Source organism: Syngnathus leptorhynchus, chromosome 1 (assembly GCF_054491065.1).
Source record: "Syngnathus leptorhynchus isolate UIUO chromosome 1, UIUO_Slep, whole genome shotgun sequence".
NCBI lineage: Eukaryota > Metazoa > Chordata > Actinopteri > Syngnathiformes > Syngnathidae > Syngnathus > Syngnathus leptorhynchus.
The window spans coordinates 7,691,308-7,717,366 of record NC_141195.1 but is presented as its reverse complement, the minus strand read 5'-3'; the positions used below and the strand labels follow the sequence as shown (position 1 = coordinate 7,717,366).

General features: G+C 39.8%; 3 protein-coding genes and 1 long non-coding RNA gene across 8 annotated transcripts; 2 read left to right on the top strand and 2 right to left on the bottom strand.

Annotated features, from left to right (window-relative positions):
- Nucleotides 1–1,384: 1,384 nt before the first annotated feature.
- On the top strand, nt 1,385–9,483 carry stk35 (serine/threonine kinase 35). The gene is made up of 3 exons (XM_085921047.1): nt 1,385–2,409; nt 4,574–5,377; nt 8,103–9,483. The coding sequence occupies exons 1-2, from the start codon at nt 1,866–1,868 to the stop codon at nt 5,305–5,307; spliced, it is 1,278 nt and encodes a 425-aa protein (XP_085777173.1). The 5' UTR covers nt 1,385–1,865; the 3' UTR covers nt 5,308–5,377; nt 8,103–9,483.
- Nucleotides 9,484–10,419: 936 nt separating this feature from the next.
- Nucleotides 10,420–12,498, bottom strand: LOC147061692 (uncharacterized). The gene is made up of 4 exons (XR_015067550.1): nt 12,409–12,498; nt 11,268–11,346; nt 11,098–11,176; nt 10,420–10,982 (listed from the first exon to the last, which is right to left on the bottom strand). It is a non-coding gene; the product is annotated as an uncharacterized LOC147061692 (long non-coding RNA).
- A 1,090-nt stretch (nt 12,499–13,588) lies between these two features.
- LOC147061691 (mitochondrial carrier homolog 1-like) lies at nt 13,589–18,251 on the top strand. Of its 2 annotated transcripts, none has more exons than XM_085923644.1 (13): nt 13,589–13,793; nt 14,425–14,509; nt 14,738–14,844; nt 14,981–15,040; nt 15,230–15,287; nt 15,438–15,489; nt 15,691–15,750; nt 15,823–15,916; nt 16,293–16,340; nt 16,424–16,491; nt 17,121–17,196; nt 17,268–17,370; nt 17,472–18,251. In XM_085923644.1, exons 1-12 carry the CDS (start codon nt 13,641–13,643, stop codon nt 17,331–17,333), a joined length of 927 nt encoding a protein of 308 aa, XP_085779770.1. In that variant the 5' UTR covers nt 13,589–13,640; the 3' UTR covers nt 17,334–17,370; nt 17,472–18,251. The 2 variants fall into 2 exon arrangements, with proteins under 2 accessions (XP_085779770.1, XP_085779760.1); XM_085923634.1 differs by having other exon boundaries at nt 14,978–15,040.
- A 1,337-nt stretch (nt 18,252–19,588) lies between these two features.
- Nucleotides 19,589–25,768, bottom strand: LOC147061690 (serine/threonine-protein kinase 38). 4 transcript variants are annotated; one of them, XM_085921762.1, is made up of 14 exons: nt 25,683–25,768; nt 24,151–24,288; nt 24,018–24,069; nt 23,790–23,912; nt 23,631–23,714; nt 23,425–23,548; nt 23,199–23,353; nt 22,957–23,068; nt 22,664–22,725; nt 22,361–22,478; nt 22,164–22,287; nt 21,978–22,075; nt 21,493–21,585; nt 19,589–21,345 (listed from the first exon to the last, which is right to left on the bottom strand). In XM_085921762.1, the coding sequence occupies exons 2-14, from the start codon at nt 24,279–24,281 to the stop codon at nt 21,209–21,211; spliced, it is 1,413 nt and encodes a 470-aa protein (XP_085777888.1). In that variant the 5' UTR covers nt 24,282–24,288; nt 25,683–25,768; the 3' UTR covers nt 19,589–21,208. The 4 variants fall into 4 exon arrangements, with proteins under 4 accessions (XP_085777888.1, XP_085777914.1, XP_085777905.1 ...); XM_085921788.1 differs by having other exon boundaries at nt 22,966–23,068; XM_085921779.1 differs by lacking the exon at nt 25,683–25,768 and adding an exon at nt 25,515–25,651.
- Between the last annotated feature and the right edge of the window lie 291 nt (nt 25,769–26,059).

Sequence of the window (26,059 nt, the reverse complement as noted above, 5' to 3'; positions counted from 1 at the left end):
ATTAGACTGTCATATTATTTCAAAAGAAATTTTAACACAATGTTTTTTTTCTATAGAACTCACCTTGTGTAAGTAGGGACGTGATGATGGATTTTATTTATAGGTTACGAAGTAACAACACAGATGTCCTTGTACTCCAACTATAATTTTTTTCTTTTCAAATTTGACATGTTATGCACGATGGTTTTCTTGTCATACATAACAGCTCAGCTCACTCAGCTTTAGAAAAGTGGAGAGACGTGATTGGTTGTGATCTGAGACCTGGCAACTGTGATGTCATTTTCAGTCGGAAGTAAGTGGTAAAATAGCCGCTCCCTGAGATGGAAGATTTTGCCAGTTTAATTCATATTCCACAAATAAAGCATGAATCAGAACACTGTGTTTTGATAAGCTGGGCTGCACAGAACACATTATTAAAAAGGAAATGTTGGAGTTGACTTCCTCTTTAAACTCATCATGGACTATGTATGGTATATGTGCTTAGTACATTAAATTCTCAATACACATTGGAAATAAAGTCAACATTGCAAAAGTGACTATAGAGGAACTCTATGCATCATGAGAGAAAGTCAGAGCTGCTTTTGACATTTTGGATTCTGCTGACTGAAGTTCGGTAGCTCGGACTAACAAATACATCATTCCTGCATGGTCACTGAGCAATAACAATAGAAAGTTTGCTCTTGTGCGTCCAGTCGACCTGGTATGCGGGACAAAGAATCATTTTCTACAGTCTAGTGTTGGAATAACCTCCTGCTGGTAAAAACAAAACAGAGCAAGGGCCAAAGTTACACACAATGTCAGTCAATAGTTTTAACACATTACTACATGTCTCATCCACTTAACTACAAGTAACTAACAAAAAGAATCACGTTCTTCTCCAAAACTGGTCTCATTAGGCTCACGTTCCTCCATGTCGCTACTGTACGAAGTTTGAGCCGGTGTGGTACGGACAATGCCTTGCTCAAGGATATCTCGACAGTAATAAGCAAGGAAACGACCATTGGCAATTTTCATTCCATTTCATTGAATTCAATTGTATTTCAATTTTTGTCCACACAATCAATTGATTGTCTATGTGAAGCCCTTTGAGACTGCTTGTGATTTAGGGCTATACAAATAAACTTGACTTGACTTGACTTGACTTGACTCGAATATGACTTGACCACTCGAAGTGTTTTCTCGTCGTATTATCGAAAAACGTAATAATGACTTCTTTGTCAAAGGAGTGTAATGTAGTAAAGTACATCTACTTAAATATAGTAACGCAGTATTTGTACTTCGTTCTTTTACATCCCTAGGACGTTTTGTACCAAAGGATGTCATGTTGTGAGTGGGCGTGGCTCTCATGCCTCTGCACGTGCTGTACCGAAGCTCGTGTAGTCCCACGCGGACGCGAGGAAGCGTGGACAAAAAGGTAGACGAGGACAACGGTGCTCAATACCAGTCGTAATTAAGTTTTATATCTGTCTATTATATTATTTGGATAAATTGATAACAGGATAATGTCCATTTGGGCTCTATTTTTAAAACAAAACAATTGTCTGTATTCATTGAACTGGTGGAATCACTGCGCGTTAGTTTGGACTGTCAACCAATCAAGTTGGCCATTAGTGCAACGTAACTGGTAAACCACGCCCCATGTCCTTTGCTCGCTGGAACATTTTTTTTTTTTTGGAAGCCAAATTACTTCATGCACTTGATCAGTTGATGACAGTATTACGCTGACTTGACAATATTAACGGCACATTTTGGTTACATTTTACCGGGTCATTACAAGAAGGACGTCAATTCGATGAGTTTGGAGTTAAAGTAATGAAATGTCAACACGCCCACCATCCATGCTCATTTTATACAAAAATTAAATCATGGATGTTTGCAACGGGAAAAAGAAGAGAAAGGTAAGCAGAGGCGGCGGCCGCGGGCTGATGTGCGGGCGAAATGTGGCCGGGAAGCCGAAACGAGAAACGGCTAAAGTCCTCCGTTCTCTCACGGTGGAGGACAATAACAACTACCCGGAGCCTATGGAGGAAGAGGAGGAGGACGACTGCTTCTCTATTAGCTTCCTCCGGCCAGGTAGGACAGAGCCTGACATGCTGGTGTCACTGTCTGTGCCGCCCCGGTACACCCTTATCCGGGAAGTGGGCCGGGGGAGCTACGGCGTAGTATACGAGGCCATTGCCCGGAAAACCGGAGCCAGGTTGGCCGTGAAAAGACTCCTCTGCGACGCCCCGGAGAACGTCGAGTTGGCTTTAGCCGAATTCTGGGCCTTGACCAGCCTAGAAAACCGACACCAGAATGTGGTTCAACTGGAAGAGTGTGTCCTACAGAGGAACGGTTTAGCCCAGAAGATGAGCCATGGCAACAAGAGGTCCAAACAATACCTGAGACTGGTGGAGACCTCGCTTAAAGGTAGAAAAATCACCAGCATTTCTTGCCTTTTTACTGTGGGGAAACCCTTTAAAAATACAATTTTGATCCCAAAACTTCCAACCCAAAGTCAAAGTCTGCTTTATTGTCAACTTCTTCACATGTCAAGACACACAAAGAGATCAAAATTCACAAAATATCACATATATGTGTGTATCATCAATTGTCAATCGCATAACATGAATAAAGTAGAAATATTTTGTACAAAGTTCAGGCTGAAATAGTAATAATACCAATAAAATTATCAGTATAAATTATAAATCCAACTGTTGTATTCAAATATACTTATATGCACATTGAGTTGCAATTTTTCAAACATTATTTCCCCATCCATAGGCTACATAACATACAGATGACCACAAAGGGAACACTGTCTCCCTCCCCCCTGCTCTTAGAAGAACACAGTGTACTTGGCAGCATGTTGACTCGCTTTAATGCTCACAGTAAACACTTTATGATGTGTCCCTTTCCCCTTAAAGCCAAAGACCACCAAGATTGCGAGGCCGCCATTAACCGAATGGTTAACATGGAGCTGTTCGCTTCCTACACCTACACCTCTATGCACAGTCTATGCACAGTCAATACCAGTCGTAATTAAGTCGACCTGGTAGAAATAATTTTCTTCACTTATATATATGTTTATTATTGATGTGTCTTGATTTTTTTACCTTTTTAAAAAATAGCCTCCCATTAAATATTATCGCCCGGGAAACCACCAAGTCTTTGGGTTCCGGGGGGAGTATGGTTGCAAAGCTGAAACTTATGAGTGCAGAGCCAATATAGCTCTGCACTCATAAGTTTCAGCGACATGGACGCAATAGAATAACGCTTTGAACACTTACGTGACTTTGTGACAAGGGACTTTTTTTTTTTTTTTTTTTTTTTTTTTTTTGCATGAATAATAGTTTCATGCCATGAAATTGGAGGGGGAGCGTTGTCGGTAACAACGATCATTGGTCAAACAGGTTCTGTTTGCTTTGCTTTGAAGCTCAAGTAATAAATCATTTACTTTAAAAAAAAAAAAAAAACAATCTTGCATTTAGCATATAGTAGATGTAGTAATTCATCTTAACTACATTAAGATTACAAAATTAAATAAAAAGTCAAGAACTACTGTCAAGGGAAGAAGTCAAGACTTATACAATGGTCAGATGTTGGTACAACATCTGACCATTGTGCTCTTCATATACTAACTTTTTTGTATGTGGTACAGGTTGTCTGTTATCAGATTTGACCTATTTATCACTTCGCTTTTGTCCCAGCTCAACAGTCTCCATGCGTTTGCTTTTCTTTTAATAGCACAGCTCTTATGTAAGAATGTGAAATTTACCTCCATGTGCCATTCTTTGTCCCCCATCAAGACAAAATGGAGTAAAATAAAATTGGATCACATTGCAGAGACTGGATGGGCCCTTTTAGGTGTCAATTGTTTAACATTTAGCTATCACTGCTAAAACTCAGCACAATCACACCTCTGCTAACGTCATAGTTCATACACAATTTTAAGTATTCTCAAGTAAATGGAGATGGACAAAAGTGATCAAATCAATTGGATGACTATATGTAAATCTAATGTAGCATATTTTCCTGACCCTTAAGCTTAGTTAAGAATGGTGCTTTTATCTCAAAGGTAATCAGATTTATCTTCAACAAAATGACATGATGAAACTTGCGTACGATTTATACAAAGGTGTTTCCAGAATCAAATACAATAAGAAACAGTTTGACTTCCACGTTATTTTAATTTCAAAAGTTCTCGAAGGAAACAGTATTAAGTGAAAGAATTTGTTCCAGGCTCAAATTTCTACCATCATAATAAATGCATTATTTAATTTTCATGTGATGTTCTACTACGACTACTTTAAAAAAATGGCTGCTGGAGTCAAACTAATGTTTTTGTCAAATTTATTTTGCTGAACTCTTAAGCTTATTTTTGACAATCAACCCTTCAAGTGTACAAACCCATCACTCAATTGAGATCCATCGCAAAAGTATGGCTTCCAGTTCCTAATCCGCAAGCCTTGAAAAGAGTTCTTCACCGACTCAAAGTTCTCTGAGTCGCATTGTTGGTCTCACTGTTTTCCTGTTGTGCTTGATAGTTGACGTGACTTTTGAGTGACATAATACATTCTCCATTCTTTTTCAGGAGAACGCATTATAGGTCAGCCGTCGGAACCATGTTACCTCTGGTTTGTCATGGAGTTTTGTGAAGGCGGAGACCTCAATCGATACATCTTGTCTCGTCGACCCGACCCCCAGACCAACAGGAGTTTTATGCGCCAGTTGACAAGCGCTGTGGCGTTCCTGCACAGGAACAACATTGTTCACAGGGACCTGAAGCCAGACAACATTCTAATCACACAGAAATCCGGTGCACCGGTTCTTAAAGTTGCTGACTTTGGCTTGAGTAAAGTTTGCGCTACAATGAATTGTAAGAACGCTGAGGAGTTGCCCGCAGCAGGTGTCGGTAACAACGAGAACAACATTGTCAACCTGAACAAGTTATGGTTGTCCTCTGCCTGCGGCTCCGACTTCTACATGGCCCCCGAGGTGTGGGAGGGCCACTACACGGCTAAGGCGGATATCTTCGCCTTAGGCATCATCATCTGGGCAATGATCGAGCGAATCACTTTCATTGACGCCGAGTCCAAACGGGAGCTGTTGGGCACCTACGTACGACAAGGCTCAGAGATTGTACCCGTCGGCGAGGCGTTGTTGGAGAACCCAAAGATGGTCCTCCACATTCCTCAGAGGGCCAGGAGCTCCATGTCAGAAGGGGTGAAGAAACTCCTTCAAGAAATGCTTGCGTTCAACCCTCAGGAGCGACCCGACGCCTGTCAGCTGGAGGTGCTGATGAATCGGGTGACGTGTCCCGCGTGAGCATCCCAACTTCTCAACCCCCTTCCCTTTTTCAGACAAATTAGTGAAAGAAAGGACTTCTTTTCTCCAGGTAAGATCATCTCAACATTATCTTGTCTCATGTTTAACAATCAAATATTCTTATTTATGGGTGATTGGGGTAAACTAAATCTACCATAAAAATTTAACCATTTGCTTTGAAGCTGTCAGAATGAATCAATTAATCAAGGGTTATTATTAAATTGATCAACTATTTTAACCCCGGAAGCGCAATACCGCGTTTCGACCACTAAAGCCGGCCGGGAGCGCTGCCATGATCCCCTTTGAACCCCATATTGTCAAAAAGACCTTATGACATAACACAGCTCCGTTCCTAACTATCCGTGTGATTGCTGATACACTCTGAGCACGCCATTGTGTGCGAGAATCTAGCTTCTCCAGATTAGTTCTCTTGCAGGATGATGAGAAAGCACATTATGCAACCGGCCTGCATGGCTGCAACTGGTTCATCGAGAAACGTGTCATCAGCGCAAATGGGATTAGAGGGAGATCAGATGTTTGTGCCGCCTGGATACGTCCATGGTACATGTAGGTTAACGCAGGGTATAACTGACAACAGTCCAGTCACCCTTCATAGACCAGTAATGGGGGATTGGAAGAGATCTGCTCAGTTGTGTCGCTACTCACTAGTAAAGTTTACTTTTGAAGACAACCACATTCAATTGTGATTACAGGTTCTGTTTGGCACACTTAAGTCAGTCTCTCTCTCTCCACCCTCTTCCTGGGACACTGACGGTGTCGCTCATGATTCCAACGGTGTCTGGAACATTTTGCCGGCCCATTGGCTTCTCTTTACAAACTTGGGCCAGTGCCACTTTTAAGTCCCAGCCTTTGGCTCATGCATGGCTGACTTTACTTGGGAATCCTTTTTCATTTCTCTGACAGCAGCACGAGTTTGACATCTTCAGGTTAAGTGTCTTTTGTAGGTGTGGCATTAATACCTGTTTACAAGCAGCTTTCACCTTTTTGAAGGCATTCTTTCACCATCTGGTCAATGTAACCCCAGAGCAACATGTGTTAAAAAAAGGACAGGACAACAGTTTTTTTTGGGGGGGCTCTACAGGAAATGAAGTTCCTCAACAGAAAGCTTGAAGGCAGGATACATACGTGCAACAGTATGTTTTGTAATGACAGAGTGTAAGGAAAATGCCTCGTAAAAATCCAACAACGTTTACAAGATTTTGGGTGGAGGTGTGAAGACTTGAGTCATAGTTATATAATTCAGTTGTGAAAGTAGGCACTGGGTGGCTGACATTTCCTCAAGAGTCAAACTTGAACATCACAAACAACTGTTTCAAAGATGCCACTCTGTACGTGTTGTTTATTTATCGGTTTTGTTGCGATAATTTGCCGTTGTCGCTTGCAAAGCTTGTCGTATTTCCAATATCACCTACCATAAACATTCAGAATGGCTGTGATGAATCCGATGGCCTGTAAGCTCATAACGCCATACTACTTTTTTTTAATGATGTTCTGTGTCTATGAAGACAAGTTCGTTTTCACAAACGCTATGAATTATAGATTAAAGAGAGGTGTGGTCACCATCTGTTGGAGAGAACAATAAGATGTCTCTTTGCTAAAATATTGACTGAGGATTTTGTGCTTGACTGCTTCAAATGATAAGTTATATAGTATGTTATGCAAAAACAATTTGGGGAGAAATGCTGGCCCCAGGATACTTGATCTGGATTCCAGCTGGAAAACGTAACTGGCATCTTTGCAGCAAGAGGGTACACACCTACACTTACATAAGAGATAATTAAACGAGAATGGCATCCATGAGAAATGTCTTGTTTTTTTTGCATGGCCAAACATGGCCAAAATACACCCTGAGCTTAAAAAAAAATCAGCACGCCATCCTGTAATCACTGAAAGTCTCACAGTGTCTTGGGGCTACAGGAAACCAACCCCCCCACCACCACCACTCACCCCAAAATACCAGTCACCACTGGTTGAACAGTGTTTACTTTTGGCTTATGCAACAACAAAGAGCTGACATTCGACTTGAAGCTCCCCAGATTCAAAAGCCTTGGCCGTTGACAGGTTTTCTTTCTTTCTTTCATTCAAATATAAAAGAGACACTGACATGAATACTTCTGTCAGGAATACTAAAAGTTCCCAAAATGATAGATCTCTGAGAAGCAACATGGTGCCACCCCGTGTCATTGTCAATACATGTACGTCCAGCTTTAGCCAACTTAAGTGAATGGCGCATTGTGTTTACAGCATCAAAACGGCCCTAACACACCAGTGACGTAAGCGTTTTCCATACCACCTGCACAGTCCATCATCAACTCGAGAGAGAGAGAGAGAGTGCGTGCGTGGTGACCCACTTGTGTTCCTACCATTTGCAGCAAGCAGCAAGTTATGCAACCGAAAAGAGTGACACAGCACTAAGCTGTAGCGTGCTAGCTGCTAGGCTATTCTTAGAGTGCTGAAGAGAGAACATTGTATTTGTCAGTCCAATAAGTTGATTTCATGTTTTCTTTTTTTTCACGGAAAACGTTACCCTTAATTTACCAATCTTTGGAGTTATAAGCACGGAACAAATTGAGTTAATAACTTGAGATACCATTGTATCTCTTGATCAACAACTCAGTTTGATATTGCTCAGCCATTACTTATTATTTCTTCATCCATCACAATATTTTGAACAATTTCACTGTTCAAATGTAGCAAACCCATGTTTTGATTTGAGAGCTCTTCTACCTCCTCACAGTAACCTTTTGTTGTTCTACATTCTTCTGTGTCTGCAGATTTTGGATGTGAACTGTTGACAAGACAAAAGGGCATCCCACCAATACGAGACTGTGAAGAGCACAAGACTTCATTTTGTACCAATGTGATCGGGTTCCTCGCTTGGGAGCCTCACGCAAACAACTTTCTTCCAGCACCACCCAAAATCTTGTAGCTGTTGTTTTCCTCCTAACAGGGTTTTTGATTGTGACGACCCCGCTATCAGTTTCCCTAACGTTGTGCCTTAAGCACGGTCTTCCAACGCTAACACGTAATCACACTCTGCGTTCTCTTCACTTGACTTTCCTGTGTGGAAACGGGGAATGGAGCGCTTAGTGAATGAATGAATGAATGAATGAATGAATGAATGAATGAATGAATGAATGAATGAATGGGTAGATTCGCAACACGGGAGACTGCAGGGGGTCTCCCAAATGTTTTGTATTTGTATACACGGAGCTCCACCGAACCTTCACTCTCCATTGTGCATCTGACCAAAGCATGATGTAGCATTTCATTTCAGTCACTTTGCAGTCGTGGTGGACACCAGTGTATTAGGCCTCTACCCTATGTGGTGTGGAGCTACCTCTTTCGCAACACTCTTTACCGTTACACACTCAGTTTGTTGTAAACATCCTCAGGTTCTTGGCAGTTTATACTAAACAAGCCTCTGACTAGTTTTCCTGCGGTGTTTGATCTTAGTCTGCCACTCACTAACATCCTTCTTGCCCGGACAACGGTCACCTAGATGTAATCTAGTTCCTAGAAGGTGGGTTTTTTTTTTGTCGAGTTTACACAATGTTAAGACAATCTCCAAATGTATTAATTGTTTCTTTTAGCGACCGTTTTACAAATGCAAGTCTGTAACGTGTGATCATTACTTCACATTGAATTAGTTCCAAATCAAAATGACCAAATACAATGAAAAAAAATTGAGATTGAGTGTTTTTATAAAAATGTCCACTGAGAGCTTTGTACTAAACGATACAAGTTTTAATGCTGTGCAGCAATGTTGAGAAGTTTGGGGGTTATTTGACAATATTTTTATTTTGCCGTGGTATATGCAAGTGCTCAAGCGTAACAAAGGATTTAAAAGGAATCTTAAACTTGAGTTCAAGCTTGTTTCTATTTTCTCGTTCCACGTGGGGAAAAAATGTCACAATTTCACACTATGCAAAATGTTTCACTGCCTCACTGGGAACAATGTACAGACACGTTATTGTGTGTGTAATAAAAATGTAGGACCTCTGCATTTTTCCCACTGTGTACTGAAATCTTTTTATTTTATATAAATCAACGTGTGTTTTTGTTACTGAAGCTGACGTGAGCCAGTTAGATGTTTGTGTTGTTTTCCTGTAAATACATTTGACAAAGTTTCTTGAAATAAACATTAAAAGTTGAGTTGATGTCTCATTTATATTCCTTTAAAATACATTTATAACAACAATGGATCTGGATGGTTTAAACCCCGCCAAAGACCATGAAGCAGAACCTTGAGCTAAACACCAAACCTTCAACTGGTCCTGGTGAGCTACTCTAACGTGTACTGCTCGACTAATACGAGCCGGCCTCTCCCATTCATCATGGTGTAGAAGGTAGCATCACTACACATAGATGAGACTAATCCTAATCCACAAACCTTTAATCCACTGTGGGAAGAAAATGCGTCATTGTGACCTGCCGTGGATCATGACCTCAATCGTGACGTTTACCAGGCTGAGCTCCTCCATACTGGGACCATGACACAGCATAAGGAGTTTTCTAACTACATCCTGTGCCGGTTGCGATCAGATGTCCTATTTTAGCGGCCTGTGACATATTTGCCAGTTGATGCTCTCCCTTTCTGGTTTTCTACCAATTACACATCACCCAAAATGGTAATGAAATGAGAAAGTTCTGTGTAAACATCTATTATCCCAACGAATAGACCTCCCACAATGTATTGTAAATGAAATTGGCAAATAAAATATGTATATTTTTAAATATTTAAATACACTTAACATTACCATGAACCTATATCGGCGTGTACTACTGACTACTGCTCCATTTAATTACATTTTTTTTTATTTTTTTTAAAGGTTATTGCGGAAAGAAATGAAGCCAAACTTTTCTATCGAGGGGGGCTAGAAAATACATAACAATGCACAGTAACGACATTGCTGTAATTTTTAAAATGCATAAATCCACCATGACCCTCTTCAGTATTTTCCCAAAAGAGTTCAAAATGAAATAAAGGGCGTGGTAACTTGGAAGGGTAATATATGCACAACTGTGATCTTTGTGCAGCACATGCACAACATTTGGAACATGATGTTCCAGCCTGCCAGCTGTCATCAGGTTGTCATGAAAGCGAAGTTCATTGGATGGAGCACTGCTGCCCCCTGCTGATCACATCAGCATCGCTATCATTATTATCCTCGTTATTATCGCTGCTATTATCCGTCCGTTAATAATGAATCCATCTATATACTGAACCCCTTATCCTCAATACAATAATAATAATAATAATAATAATAATAATAATAATAATAATAATAATGTTTTCACAGCAATTAGTGGTTATAAATCAATCCAAAACACACACACGCACACAAACACAGTATTTGTTACTCTTAAAAACAAAAACAAAAAAATATATCGTAAAAAAATGGTTGTGGGAAAAACAAATGAAGATATTTTCTGAAATCAGGGAGAAATATACTGACAGTGACACATAAACAAGGCCTTTTGTATATAAATGGAGGATAGATTCTGCTCGAATCCATCACACATTAACCTTCATCTCCTAGCAAATGAAATGATATTTTATATCTACCTGGAGAAATGATGAGACCTTTTGATTTAGGACTTGGCTGATCTCTGCAGCTCTCAAACAGTTCCCAGTGCAGGCCATGCATTTCCTTTGAATTGAGGGATAGATCACAGCACAAGAAGTGAACATGAGGCTTTTGTATGGATTGGATTCAAATGGATGTTCTCATACGGAAGTCTCATGTCTGATCCTGCAAGTATCACCTTTGCACTGCGTCCACTTAAATCATGGATGCTAAGACACTCCTTAGGAGTATCCCTGGATTAAGGCCAGAAACCCTCGCTGAAATTGTTGGCAAGACATAAAATCAATGGATTGATGATTCCTGTCAGCTTTGGCTATTTCTCCTTAGAACAAGCCAAGACGAGGGCACCTTGACAAGCGAACATCCGTCCTCGAGCGTGTGGAACTGTTGATTGCACACCATCAGAAGCAGAGTCTCATCAGCCGTCCTGTTGGACATGAGAGGAACATTTCAAAATATGTGATAAGAAGACGCAATTGCAACAAAAGCATAATTGCCGAGATGATTGCAGCTCAGATGATGAAACGAGACATCCAAGCTTGTGACTAAGACGATTGATTACAGATACACATTTGAAAATGTTTAATCTATCGCATGCTTATCAATGTAGACAAATTAGATTTGAATGACTAAATCAGTAATAATCTCAGTAGCACGAGACATTTGTCTGCTTCCTTGATGCCGTGTCTGTGTCCTTGGGATGGACACAGAACTATTTGTGATGCAAAATGACACACGTCATTGAAGACTGTAAAAACTGGGGCCACCAATATTTTTCAAGTTGAAAGCTACTTTTTGCCTTAGCGCAAATGGCTACCTGTCAGATACACACTTCTGAAATAACAACATTTTTCAACTCACATATATTCCTATGATATTATTATTATTATTACGTGAGTATATAATAAATCATTATCTTTTATGTTTTATGTCCAACACTTTGTTGTGGCTGTGGTTGTTGTGAAAGAGCTGTACAAATAAAGTTGAGTTGAAAATATGCAACACTTTATTCTTAAACATCTCTTCCATTATTTATATTTTATATATATATAAAACACACACACAATGCCCCCATCAATGTTGAGATATTTTTGGAACAGGCCCGCAGGGTTCTTATGTGGTGCTAGTTGGTGACCCATAAAACATGTCTTCAATGTGAGATGAAATAAATCACATTTTTCAGTTCGTTTCTTGTTTACACTGGTTGAAATTTCAATTTCCTGTCCATTCATGTGAAATAGATGTCTTCAACAAAACAGTCAGGAAATATTTGTGTATCATTTTACAGTGTATATAAAATGTTGTTCAAATGTTCAAATGTGATCTCGAAAAAAAAAAAAAAGGATATCATTTCAAAACTTTTTCCACCATACATGTGACCTATAGTTTTTTCAACTCAAGTGAAAAGAAAAACAAAAACTTTCAAAGAGGGCAAGTAAAACTAGAAAATGATGTTAATGTGATTGCACAAATGTGCACACCGTCATACCTGTTAACGTGGCTGCGTTCAGAATGAACGAATCTCATTCAAACAGGTCAAATTGGAGCCAGCAGACCCCTGTCATCATTTAAAGTGCTTCTGATCAACTCCAAATTCATTTCAGTTCTGGTAGGTAGGCCTTTGTAAAAAAAAGAAAAAAAATCAGTCAAGGCTCTTTGATGATGTCACTCATCTGTTGCTTCTTGTGCTTGTGTGAATGTGTGTACTGGTGTTGAGAGCTCTTCTCCTTCCACCAATCACTGTAATTGAACCATGCGCTTTGAATCAAACTGCATATGGAGAAAGAGGATGACATGGTGATTTTGATTCGCTGGGAATCAATTGCTAATGTGCACAAACAATAAAATGGTAATGAAAGTGTTTTGACATTTTCACTATTGTGGCAGATGAATGGTCCACTTCCAGAGCGGATCAGCTTTGATTCAAAACGAGTCAAATGTCTGTAAACTCAATCTATGGCTTTATTTGTCCTTTATGACAATGACCACATTTGCATTGAATCAGTACAAAATATAATTTGCATATACATACTGTTAAATATACATAAGTATATATACTATTTCACTATTTATGTTTTTAATGGGATGTGAAAATGTTTTTTATGTGCTTAATGAGCTGAACATTTTAAAGTCAGGATGTTTTGAATCGTTCAAGAAAATGTGAATGGCGGAGGTAAAATTAATTTGGGAATTTTTACTGTACAAAGTGTGGTTTTTGCAGAAGATGGGATTAATTGAAATATGTAAACTGTTCCCAAGATGCTCTATATGACCTTAACAGTGTGAAGTTGGAATGAGTTGTACGATTATGGTGAGGTAACTAATGCTAATGCATTTACTTTGGGAGTTTTACAGTGAAATTTGAGATTTTGATTTGAGAAATTGAGCTAGTTCCCAAACTGTTCTGATTCCCAAAGGATTTCAACAGTTTGAAGTTTGAAAGATTTGAATAATGGTAAATTGAGAATAGGGTGAAAGTTGGCTTAATAATAATATTATTATGATTATTAATAATAATCATAATAATCATAATATTCATAATAATAATCAGAATAATAATCATAATAATAATAACGTTTTTGGTTACAGGGAAATAAATAAACAGTTTAACTTTAGCTCAGTATTACGCAATATTTTGGGTCGTCAAAGCGGAAGTGATTACCAATTTATGACAGTCAAGAGGCTACTTCCGTCCGCTTCCCGGGAGCAAGCTAGCTAACGATGCTTTCACAAGGAAACATTCCCACGCACACAGACGATGTGGAGCAGGATGCGACCCCAACTGGCGTGGATATGGACGTTTCGGTTATGCTGCTTGGAGCGGGGATGACGGCCGCGTTACACCCACTCTTTTATGTGAAGTTGCTCATACAGGTATCGTTAGCCAACGGAGCTATGCTAACGAGTTGGTCACGTGATCAGCCTGGCTCAGCTGTTCAGCTGGGTTTTTTTTGTTTTTTTTTTTAACTTCAAATGGCACCTCACTTTTAACCTTATATAACGTGACGTTTATGTAGTAAAATCGATCGAGAAACTGCCCCCATTCAAGAACAGTGTGAGCTTTATGACGTGCTTCACCTTTTACCAACTGCTTTGGATCCATTCATTTAGTGTGCAGTATTGTATATGAATAATCAAATACTGTATTTTATTCCTGTAAGTTAAAACAATTTTGATACTAATTGGTAGGGTTAGTGCTCCTATTCTTTTTGAACATAGAAACTGTGCCCAATCATATAAATATTTGTACATATGCTAATGTTGGCATCAAAACACCCCGAGCATAAAGAATTATTGACATGCTGATACAGATATTGGTACTGATGATTATTTTTTATTATTCTATCGATTAATCAAATAATGGGATATAATTTTATTTGCATTTGGGCTGTTTACATATGAGGTCAATACATCAGTCAGACCAGTGTGCATGTGATCCAAAAGTTTCTGTTTCTGAACAGTGTGATTGTAACATACAACTTTCGTCTGTATTGTTTCCTTTCAGGTTGGACATGAACCTCTTCCGCCAACCGTGGGCACTACTATGTTCGGAAGAAAAGTTCTATACCTGCCTGGCTTCTTCTCTTATGGTGAGCGGAATGACGTATCTTCAGTTTGTGTCAGCGAAAGAAAATATGAACATACATTGCACTCTGTGCCCTTGTGTGGTCTAGTTCACAAAAACACTACCACGATGTGAAATGATCAATCAATTAAGTTAGATTTGAAGTCAAACAATTGATGAAGTCACTAAGTTACTTTTTCAAGGTACTGTCGCCAGTTGACGACAGCGTGCAATAAATGTGCCGTGTTTGCAGCGCAGCACATTGTTAAGGTGGATGGAAAGAGGGGACTCTTTCGTGGTCTGTCACCACGTATCGCTTCCATTGCCATCGCCACTGTAATCAGGACCAAAGCTAAAAAGGTAAAAGAGAACCCAAATCACCTCATTTTGTTCGAGCAACCCACGGAATATGCCCGCTTGTGTGTGTGTGTCTGTGGGTGCGCTCATGCGTGCGTGTGTGTGTGCATGTTGTCTTCTTATTCTTCTCCTTGAGCAGACGGAGCTTGAACCCAAGAAGGAGAACAAGCAAACCCCTCTTAGGAAAGTCATGAAAGAGGTAAGGTGAAAAAGCTATCCACAATTAGTGAACCTAATTTCTTACACAAAACTAATCCAAATGAATAATTCATCCCTTTCCAGTAAAATGGTGAAAGAAAGAAATGCTCATTTTGGTTTGCCGCAAATTGTATCTTTGCTTGGCACTGCTTGTTTGAACATTTGCCCAATGTTTGGTCATTTCCTGTAGACCTCTCACGAGATGTTCATCCAGTGTCTGTCCAGAATAGCCACGCATCCATTTCACGGTAGGCCGTACAAATGAGTGCTGTGCTTTTTTTAGTATTGAAGTGAAATTTTCCAAATTTGGCCCAAAGTGTTTTTGTATCCTATTTTAATGTGTTTTTTGAAATGAACGTCTTGCTTGAAGACTCTCCTTTTCTCCTTTCCTTTGACAGTTATGTCAGTGCGTTGTATGGCCCAGTTTGTCGGCAGAGAAGTCAAGTACAGGTAAGGCTCGGATCATGTCCATCTTTATGAAATTTCATTCTGCACAGTTGGAATCACATGTGACTAGTAGCAATATTGAGGAAAAAGAAATCACACTTGGATTATATGATCAAGATCATCTGTCCCTTGGAGGAAACGACGAAGAGCAGGCCATTGAAAGCTGTTTGAAGGATGAATGTGAATTTTCTGTTGTGTCGACAGTGGAATTCTCAGTAGTATCGGCAGGATTTTTCGAGAAGAAGGAGTCGCCGGATTCTACGTGTAAGACATCTTTCTCGGCGAGGATGCGTCTTGGCGTGAATTTGACCTCTGTGTGGCTTGTTGTGTCTGCAGTGGTTTAATGCCTCACGTGCTGGGCGAGGTCCTCCTCTTGTGGTGTTGCAATCTGCTGGCGCACTTTATTAACACCTACGCCGTTGACAACAGCGTAAGTTTATTCTCTCGGCTCGCGCGAAACAGTCACTCGGGATTGGCTTTCACGGACACGACAAATCAACGGCGAGTGTCGACAAATGATCCTAAAGTGTGGCTGAGAGCCACACGGGATACTTTGTCGCTCTTTTGTAGCATCAAGAGTGGAGGACGTCATCTTTTAGTAGTGCGTGCTGGGTTTTATCGTACCCATGTGATCGGTGATACATCATGGCCGATGATAAATGATTCAGACACGTTACAGAGCCATTTTGTACACGCACCGAATGAAAATACAGAATTCCTCTTTCATAGATTCTACCGTCACTTACATAAAAAAAAAAAAAAAAGCACATGCGCTATTCCCATTCGTTGTGGTGTTGTTTCTGCAGTTGAGCCAGGCCTCGGCGGTGAGGAGTTACACAAAGTTCGTGATGGGTGTAAGTTCAACGACGCTACGCTACACATGGTGTTCGCCCTGTGGCGCAAAGTCAACAGGTGGTGATCTTCTTTCTACCTTTAGTTCACAGTGAGCATGCTGACTTATCCATTTATGCTGGTGGCTGATGTTATGGCGGTCAACAATTGTGGGTGAGTCACTCATGAAAACAAAAGACAGCAAAACATGAATATGGATTTATGTGCATTGCCTGTATTTGTGCTGATGTGCACACACACCTACCAATATTTCAATGTTTTGATTTACCCTAAATATATAGCCAGGGTTTTTTTTTTAAACAATTTTTGTTTTTAAGAATTACATTCATTATCAGCTATACCAATGCCATGTGGGAAAAGTGACATTTCCAAATCAGGGTTCCAAATCATATATCCAGAATTTGTATTCCAATATTTGTAATCATTCTAATAGTTTTTATTTTGTTTTGAGTTCTTTTGTGATTATTATTTATTTTAGACAGTTTTACTTTTTTGTACTGGTTTGATTTATTTCTTTTGTTTTATTTCCCCCCCTGAAAATGCTACATTTTAGTTTAGTGTTTCTTAGTCTTATTAGTTTTTATCAGTTTAAAAAAACAGTGTTGTGTGGTAAACACTCAACCAAATTATTATTATTATTGTATCATTCAGTCAACCATTCACAAATGATTGTATAACAGTTCACAGACTTTGAAGTACAAGGTTAAATGTCAGGCACAAGGTACTTTTTAAATCCAGCGTGAAATGAATGAAAGTACTGTGTGTTATTTTGTTGTTGTCAGTTTGACTGCAGGTCTTCCTCCGCACTCGCCCATCTTCACGTCCTGGCTGCACTGCTGGAATTACCTTAGCCGCAGGGTATTTATTTTTTTATTGACATCTTTCCATACTGAGTCGCTTGCATTTGAAATCAAGTTCCTTGTGTTCAGGGTCTCCTGTTCAGAGGATCCAGCTTCTTCTCTCGCCGCGTGCCGGTCACCTCCATCTGCGAGTAATATCATCATCATCACCAGGAATCGGATCGTCATCATTGTAATTATTTCAAGTGATATTCAAAATGTTTCCTGGTTTTAAAATTATGAAATGTCATAATGGAATATTTATTGATACTTTGTTTTTTTTCTCTTTTGAAGGGACGGTGGACAAGTGGTTAGCGCATAAGTTGCGGTTCTGAGCTCAGAAGGTTAAATACGGGCGTTGCCTTCCAGTATTGAGTTTGCATGTTGTTCCTGTGCTTTTGTGGGTTTTCTCCAGGTATTCCAGCTTCCTCCCACATTCCCAAAACATACTATGTGCTAGTAAGAATAAGCAGGAGTCGTACACAATTGATAGATGGTTGTTTCAGATTTTTTTTTAAATGAATTTTTATTCAAATATATGTTCACGAGCCTCTTGTTAACGTGTCATTTTCAACTAGTTTAGTAAGACAGGCATCCTTTGAGTCCATCTGATTCAATTTGGTAAAATGCTTATGCGCTTAAATGCTACCGCCACAGTCCTCAGGAAGCAAAAATAAAAATGTCCCTCGAGAACCACTCCCATTTTCCATATTTTGGAGAACAGATATAAAATGTGATCATTTACCTGAATGACTTTGAACAAAATGTGCTGAGCATACTGAACTATTTGCCTGGTCTAACAACACAACAGAAAATTTTAATCAGAGATGATTCTGTGACTCCAAACATATTTGTGGCCTCCAAAGCTTGCACGATACAGATTCTACCATGCATTGTAATTTGTAGCACTGATGTTTCAGAAAAAAAAAATCCTCCTGTTGCTAATCAAACTCTTAATTCATAAATATTAATAAATACATTCCTGTATTACATACTATATTGTTATTTTAATATGGATACCTGATATACCAGAGAAGGGAAATGAGAGCAGATTCAGAATCAGCCCCCCCCCCCCCCCCCCCAAAAAAAAAAAATCTAGAAAACATCACTTGTATCTCTGATTTAAAAAAAATTTAAAGATTTGTTGACCAGTGTCGTTAACTGTGCATCATGTGATGGGGTTAGGATTTGAAAGGGTTGTGTGAGATTGTTTAATGTTCTGATCAAATGCCACACTTTGCCAGAATAAAGGTGTAGTTGTGACAGTTGATTCAGAAATGAAATAAAGTGCTCCTGACCAAAAAAAGTTTCTATTCTTCTTTGTTTCACCTTTTTTTTTTTCTCACAAACAAACTTGATCCATTCATTGGTTCATTCAGTGAAGATAATAAACAGCTGGAAGATGGAAAAGCTCGTCTTAACGTAAAATGTCTGTCACTATAGAAATAATTATTTGAAAATAACTCAAATCATAGAAATAAATGTAAATGATCAATACTAGGCTGTTTGGAATCAGGGCTATACTGATGCATACATTTCGATTCTATTGGATCTTGGATCCTGCACAGATCAATCCCTGCTGTGATGCACTACTGTCATCTAGTGGTAATGGGTAGAAAATTCCTACTCACTAAAAGTAAAATATTGTAAGGTGCTGGTGCAGCCTGCTCAGTTTGTATATTGCCTTTGGTGACATTTTAAATATTCTAAATTCATAGAAAATATGTAGTCAGGTTAGGATTGGGGTGTGTGTGTGTGTATATATATATATATATATATATATATATATATATATATATATATATATATATATATATATATATACTATACTATGAATATTATATATTCATTAATATATATATATATAAAACCTTTAAAGCCTTAGTTTGCATGGCCATTTTTAAAGAAAAAAGTCCTTACTATACATAGTCTTTTTTTTTTTTTTTACCTTTGAAGTATTTTTTTACATGGTAAATTTTGAAGAAACAAAATCCTAACTATATGGTCATTTTTAAAGAAAAAAACAAAAGTCTTACTCAAAGTCACGGTTTCAAACTAATATTTGGGTCTTGGGTCAATATAATTCCACATAGTGCAGAATCATCTCACATTTGAATTTTTTTCATTCAACATTTCAGCCTTCTGACTGAATTTCTCAAGAAATTTCAAATGTGTGGTTTATTATGCTTTAGTATTCTTTTATTTATTAGGGGAGGGATTTTTAAAAATTATATATTTTTAGTGTTACCTCAAAATATGTTGGGTTACGGTATTAAAATATGACATAACTTATGTTTCATGTGCCGTCATTGTCAACAGCTGGAATTATTGTAGTTAAGGAAACAAGATGGCCAAGTGCAGAATAATTCATTGTTGCATAGCAAAGGAAAACAACTCCAAACAGCACAAAGTGGTTTAAATAATAATTATAATGTACATCCACCTTCCCAAATCCCTTCACTCACAACTCAAGATGACAACAAAAGCAAACATACACGAGAGCATCTTTTGGAGCAACACACAGATCTTTTCACACCAACATGGACTCTATTGCTTTGAAGGAGACTAAGCAGTTACTCAAGTAACAGATGACGTCCTTATAAAAAAAAAAAAAGAACGACAACAAAAAAAAAAAACAACGTACCCTGCCAAAAGGAAAAAGTCCACGGAAAGCCTTTCTAAAATACAATGTGCTCATTGTCTTCATCATATATTACAGGCAACAACAACCCTTCACATAATTAGATATGGAAGCCTTTTGTTCTCATAAAAATAGATTAAATGTCACATGGATGATGTAAAAAGGCAATATGAAGATACAGTCAGAAAATATTTTGCAATGCTAAAAAGTCAAACAAGCAAGCTGTGGGTTCTGAAATGTGTGATGTCGTCGGACTCAATGTCACATCTCCATATAGCATACGTTGGACCCAACCCGTCTCGTGTGAGCGTAGCTCAAACAATTGTAATTTCCCGTGCTCAAATTTATTATATAGTCGATCAGACATTTTAAAGACAAGCTCATGTTAACTCGAACTTGTATGTAGACACCAATTTCAATAACTTGGGTGTGATCAAATCCAATTCCTTCTAGACTTAATTCTTGTACATTCAAACAATCAGCATTTGGAATTATGTCATAAATAAACCTTAAGACTTACAGTACATTCATTTTAGAAGACAGCATATTGGATGTTGGTGGACATTGGAGCGGTTTAGCCCTCTAATTACACATCCAGACTGAACATGATGCATACGCACATGCGCGGGCCGAGAGCGTTTAAAAATAAACCCGCTGGGCGAGGACTCCGCTTTCAACCAAATGTACAAAACAGAATCGGATTCGTCGAGTTTGTACAAGAAACCTCCGAAAAAGGGGAAGTACAGGAGATTCTCTTAGATTAGCTTCCATAGGAATGCTTTTCATTTCACCGGTAACTTATTTTGTTTCGTGTAGCCCCCTTTCCAAAAGGACATCACACAAGGTGCCATCGTAGTGGACTAAATACGTAACATGTTAAATTCCCTCTTGTCATCATCAAGTAAATGTTGTAGAAAACGACCATTTGCAGTTATTACATGAGGGAGGGGAGGGGGAGGTTCTTGACGCAGTCTTTGGTTGGACACCATTCAACGCTCGCAGCCAACACATATTTGGACAAAATCCCTGAAGAGAGCACTCGACGCCTGTCAAGTGTCTACTAAACGTGTACAAGCGGTGAGGAAATAAAGAGCCTGCTGGTTGGAAAGAGGAAGGAAGAACGGCGGGCCCTGGCTTGGAAAGAATGGGGAATGTGATGGAACTGCTATTGGAGTTCAAAGCAACCACTGGCGTAAAAGTCAAAAGAAGACAATCGAAGAAAATCCTTAAACAGCAGCAAGGTGGCCCTGGAAGCATCAGACAAAGTCAAGACGGAGAGAAAATGAAGGCAGCGCTTTCTATGGTGCAGAGCGATCGACGGAAGCCCTTTTCCAATCAAATTCCTTGTCTCCTTCCCGGTCCGGGACAAGGACTTGTTGGTGAGGCATCTTCATCTCTTGGTGGACTTCATGTAGGATGGGATGGCTCCTCGGGCGGTGAGGCCTTCAAAGCGCTTGTAGGTGTAATTGATGAACACCCAGTCCTTATTCTTCAGGCCGGCGTCCGAATGGTTGGACACCTGAGTGGCTGCAGGGAGACACCATCTTAACGTCAGGTCAGCAATGCGAGTGTCTCCTCTTTCTAACGACATTTCTCGCGACATAAAGGCGGCAAGAAGAGAATCCCGAATCTTGAATTGTTTGAGATGGACTAAATCTAAGAATGCAGTCATACCAGTTGGTGTGAGGATGTCCGAATCGGGGAATTCGTCAAAGTTAGAGGTGTCGTCGATGCTCTTGATCTCAATGGGGATGGCGGCGGGCCTTTCTCTGCAGAAGCCAGCAAATTGTCAAGTTCATTTGATGTCATCTCAGAAATGAAATGTCCAGTGTGCGTATTCAACCCAATCACAACACATCTTGGCTCATTCCTGTGTGGTTTCTTTGTTCCCCAAACTTCTTTAAATAGCAAAAACATGCTGCTGGGTGTGTACAGTTGAGCCATCAAAGGGGGCGTGGTCAGCCGCATTGCTGCCACATTCTAATCTTGACAAAGACAAAACGAACTCGCTTTGGTTTGCTTCACTGAGTCAAACCACAAGAGTGCCTTTTACTTTGTTAACCAAACAAATCGGACCTTTTCGGCACATTTTTTAGCTGACGCTCGTAATATAACGAGGTCGGAAAGTACTGCTCAAACTTGAAATAAAGAAGTCACACGCCTGATATGGTCGTAGTCCACACCCTCAAAGAATGGATTAGACTTGATTTCCTCCACACCCGCAGCACCAATTCTGTGCTCCTCTTCGCAGCAGAACCTGTAAAACAAAAACAACAACAATGACGACACTTATGTTCCTCATAGCACATAATAGTCTGACCGAAGCAGACAAGCGCGGTCCTTACCTGAGGATGAGGTCTTTGGCCTTTTCCGAAATAGGCACTTCTGGAGGAAAGGTGAGGGTCTCTCGCCAGTTCATCACTTTCCTGTACGTCTCCTGAGGTGTCTCCGAGCAGAATGGTGGATAACCTGGATAAAGAATCGACCGCAGCCTCAACATCACTGGTACTCCATCTGACCTGGTGGCCACCGCAGCCCTTACCTATTAGCATCTCATACATGATGACCCCCAGGCTCCACCAGTCACAGAGCTTATTGTATCCATTTTGCATAAAAACCTCAGGAGCAATGTAGTCTGGTGTTCCCACAGTGGAGAAGGCCTGAAAAACAAAAAAATGATGTCATTGGCTGGAATTCTTCCTCAATTTGGTTCCAGTGTACAAGATGACATCACTTATTGATTCATTTCCCCAATTTGAAGTCAATTTGCAGCCGTTGACTGCAATTCACTCAATTCATTGTACGAAATAGTGAATCACGCTGGTGTGTGCTTCCTTGTTCATACCAACTGCCTCCTATTCCTCTTCCAGGTCTCTGCTTTCCTCTTGGAGTTCATGTTCTGAAAGGCTGTGAAGGGAAAAATCTGTCAGTTTGACAAGGCTTTCCAACAAAACTATTTGGATTACCTTTTGAATGACTCGGACCTCAAGAGTTAAAAAAAAAAAAAAAAAAAAGGCACTACAAAATGGAAGCGCTACAATTATTGCATGCTTTCCAATTCCTTACACACAAGACCAACCGTGGCTTGACCTACATAAAGTCAAATGATGTTACTGATAAGGGAAGAGATTGCCTGACTTTGCTTACTGAGGTCACTGGGTAAGCTGTGGTTCAGGTTCTTGTAGAAATCTGTACGGTGGGCTCTCTTCAGACCCGTGCAGAGTCCAAAGTCGGACAGCTTCACGTGACCCTGGGGGAAAAAAGAAAAAAAAAATCAACACGTGGAGCTTCTCCTTCACGTGACTTTGAACACCATAGCATGTGAAAACAATCCTTCCTCTGAACGTGGGTTAGAATAGGCCAATTATTTGGTAACTTACCTTTGAGTCCAGCAAGAGGTTGTCTGGCTTGATGTCTCTGTGGATGAAGCCCAGCTGATGGATGGAGTCGATGGCCAGAACTGTCTCTGCGATGTAGAACTGAGTGGCCTCTTCAGTCAGAGTGTCCTTTTTCATTAGGAGGGTCATCATGTCTCCTGAAAGGGGAACAGCAACACTCTTACTTTCATCACATTTCTTTAGGATTTTCTGCAACACTCATACATACCTCCTGGCAGGAACTCCATGATGAGGTAGAGGTTCATCTTATCCTGGAAACTGTAGAACATCTTGACCACCCACAGGCTGTCTGCCTCTACCAGGATGTCCCGCTCAGCACGTATGTGACCCACCTCACATAATCAAACCGACCGTTAAATCAAAGAACACGGGATAAGGAGCGGCGTTGCCTCACCGGCGGCACCGGGACCTCACCTGTTCTTTCTCCAGCATGTCAGCTTTGCGAAGGATCTTCATGGCGTAGATGTGGCCCGTGTCCTTCTTCTGCACCAGACGCACCTACAAAAAAAGCCAGACATGCCAGTCGCTATGTAATGTAGTTCTACAATGGCACGCAGGATTCAGTGATGTTACCTCTCCAAATGCTCCACGGCCGATCACCTTCAAGGACTCAAAGTCTTCCAAACCCAGTCGTGTACGCTTCAAACGAAGAAAGTCGGTCTCTTTTCTTGCATGCTCAGTGCGCCGACGGCTTTTCTGCAGACACCGCGTTTTCATAATTAGACAGCCATACGATAACGTGGATTTTCGGATTACTTCCAACTTTCCAAGTCAAACAATTCAAATCAAATAATCCCTCACTTCTTCATCAGCCAAGCCTTCTTGATCCATCACCTTCTCCAGTTTCTTCTGCCTGAGCAACAATTAACAGATCTTAGTCGAAAATATTTGATCCAGAAAGGAAAGTGACAGTTTAACCGTTAACTGCCGTTACCTCATTTCTCTCTCCTCGTGCTGAGCGATGAGGTTGCTGTAGAAATTCTCCAGGGTCACCTTGGCCATGGTGACACGTTCCTTGGTGTGGTTACTCATAGAGGAGCATGAGCTCTGGCCCGTCATTGCCATGCTTTACCTACAACACAAACACGGGGAAGGCGACTTTCAGCCGCTGTTGTGAACGACAAAGCCCAAACTCGTTCAATTCCTACTGCAGTGAGTCTGAGAAAACCCGAGAACAGAATATCATAAAAGAGGAAGGAAAGCGTGTAGCATTGTGACAGCAGCGTTATGAAGAAAAAAAAAAAAAAAAAAATAGGGAAATGTGCAAGAACAAGGCGGAGTCACCTCGTGCATGCAGTTATATCGTCCCCCCCCCCCCCCCCCCCCCCCAAAAGTATTGGAATGGCTTTTCTTTTGTTTCATACTGAATATATTTGGGTTTCAGATTACAAGACGACTATGAAACAAAAATTCGGGAGTTCAGCTTTAATTGAATGGTATTTACATTTATACCTGTTAAAGACAGAGCACCATTTGTTTGAAGCCACAAATGATTTTTGAAAACTTTTGGTCACTTGAAAAGTTGGGTGGGTGTAGCTTTTTCTGTATCTTTTATTCCTGCTTTACAATTGAAACATCTAAATGAAATCCTAAACTCGATATTAAGGAGTTTGAGCCAGTATCAAAACAGTCAATGAATGTGACTGTAAGACAAAACTTGAAAAAAACAAACAAATGCAAATTTATTTTGACATTCAGTTTGCCTTATGTGAGAATTAGATGAACACAGAAGTCATCTTTCAACCTGTGTATAACTGGACAATGAGAATAAGTCTAGTCAGAAACATTGCCAGACATTAATGACTAAATATTACGCAAATAAGTTGATGTCACATAAACAAAGATGTGCGTGGGATGACATTACATTTAGGATAGTCACGCATGACTAAAACAAGACGACCGAAATAAAGAATAGCAGTAGGTCGACACGTAGCGTCAACTCGGAGTGTGTAGGTGGTGGGAACTAACGTGTTTGTGACACCACCAAAAAAAAAAAAAAAACGATCAGGAAAACACACATCATCTTATTAGCGATCGGATATTTGAATCGACTGAGTGCCTTGAAGCAACCGTTCCAGAGACAAATGTAACCTGTTAGCCTTAGCTCTTAGCTTCTTTCAAAGTTCCAGACTGAGTCAAGTTTTGAAGAGTAACGCACGACAGTCCATCAAATACAGTTCAGACATTTTATATGGTACTCAGATTTACTGCTCGTTCGGCGACGGAGCATCTGCTTCAAAAGTTTGGGAAACTCTTCATTTCTATGGTTTTATAAAAAAACAACAACAACAAAAACACCTTGATGGCAGTTAGTTGGCTAACCCTCGTTAGCCACCTATTGGCTAAAGTAGATCCGACACGCTTGTCGGACGGAGACACTTTCATAGAGTTTTGACGTATAATTAAAACAAGAACGTATTCGTTTTGGATCAAAAGTTGAAAGGTTGTTCTTTGAAAGTCTATTACCTTTACCGAAGGTGTTGTGGACTTGCCGCTTCTTCCTCTACAGAACAGCGCCCAATGAAACTAGCATAATGTCAAGTCAATGGGACATCTAGTGGTCAAACTCTGAAATTACTTCACAGCCTTAAAAAAAATGCGTTTCCTCTTAGGACAGGGGTTAGGGTTAAGATTTGTATTTATTTTTATTTTACATTTTCAATTTATGGCACAGATTTCAGATTTAGTATTTAAAATACCAAAGAGCTGTTGAGCACTACTTTAAATTCCACCTTGTTGTTCCTCGCCAGCACAGATATCAATATCAGTTAAATAGATTTCAAATCATTTTGTTTTATCTCCATCATGCAGTATTTAATATTAATGATCCTATGAAATTGTGT

Excerpts from the sequence above, each read along its gene's own strand:
- LOC147061691 (XM_085923634.1), top strand. The coding sequence starts at position 13,641 with ATGCTTTCACAAGGAAACATTCCCACGCACACAGACGATGTGGAGCAG. Across the intron at positions 14,510-14,737 it reads GCCTGGCTTCTTCTCTTATG|CGCAGCACATTGTTAAGGTG; the intron begins GTGAGCGGAATG and ends CCGTGTTTGCAG. Across the intron at positions 15,490-15,690 it reads GGCAGAGAAGTCAAGTACAG|TGGAATTCTCAGTAGTATCG; the intron begins GTAAGGCTCGGA and ends TTGTGTCGACAG.
- stk35 (XM_085921047.1), top strand. The coding sequence starts at position 1,866 with ATGGATGTTTGCAACGGGAAAAAGAAGAGAAAGGTAAGCAGAGGCGGC. Across the intron at positions 2,410-4,573 it reads GGTGGAGACCTCGCTTAAAG|GAGAACGCATTATAGGTCAG; the intron begins GTAGAAAAATCA and ends ATTCTTTTTCAG.
- LOC147061690 (XM_085921762.1), bottom strand. The coding sequence starts at position 24,281 with ATGGCAATGACGGGCCAGAGCTCATGCTCCTCTATGAGTAACCACACC. Across the intron at positions 23,354-23,424 it reads CATGGAGTTCCTGCCAGGAG|GAGACATGATGACCCTCCTA; the intron begins GTATGTATGAGT and ends TTCCCCTTTCAG. Across the intron at positions 22,479-22,663 it reads AGAGGAATAGGAGGCAGTTG|GCCTTCTCCACTGTGGGAAC; the intron begins GTATGAACAAGG and ends TTTGTTTTTCAG.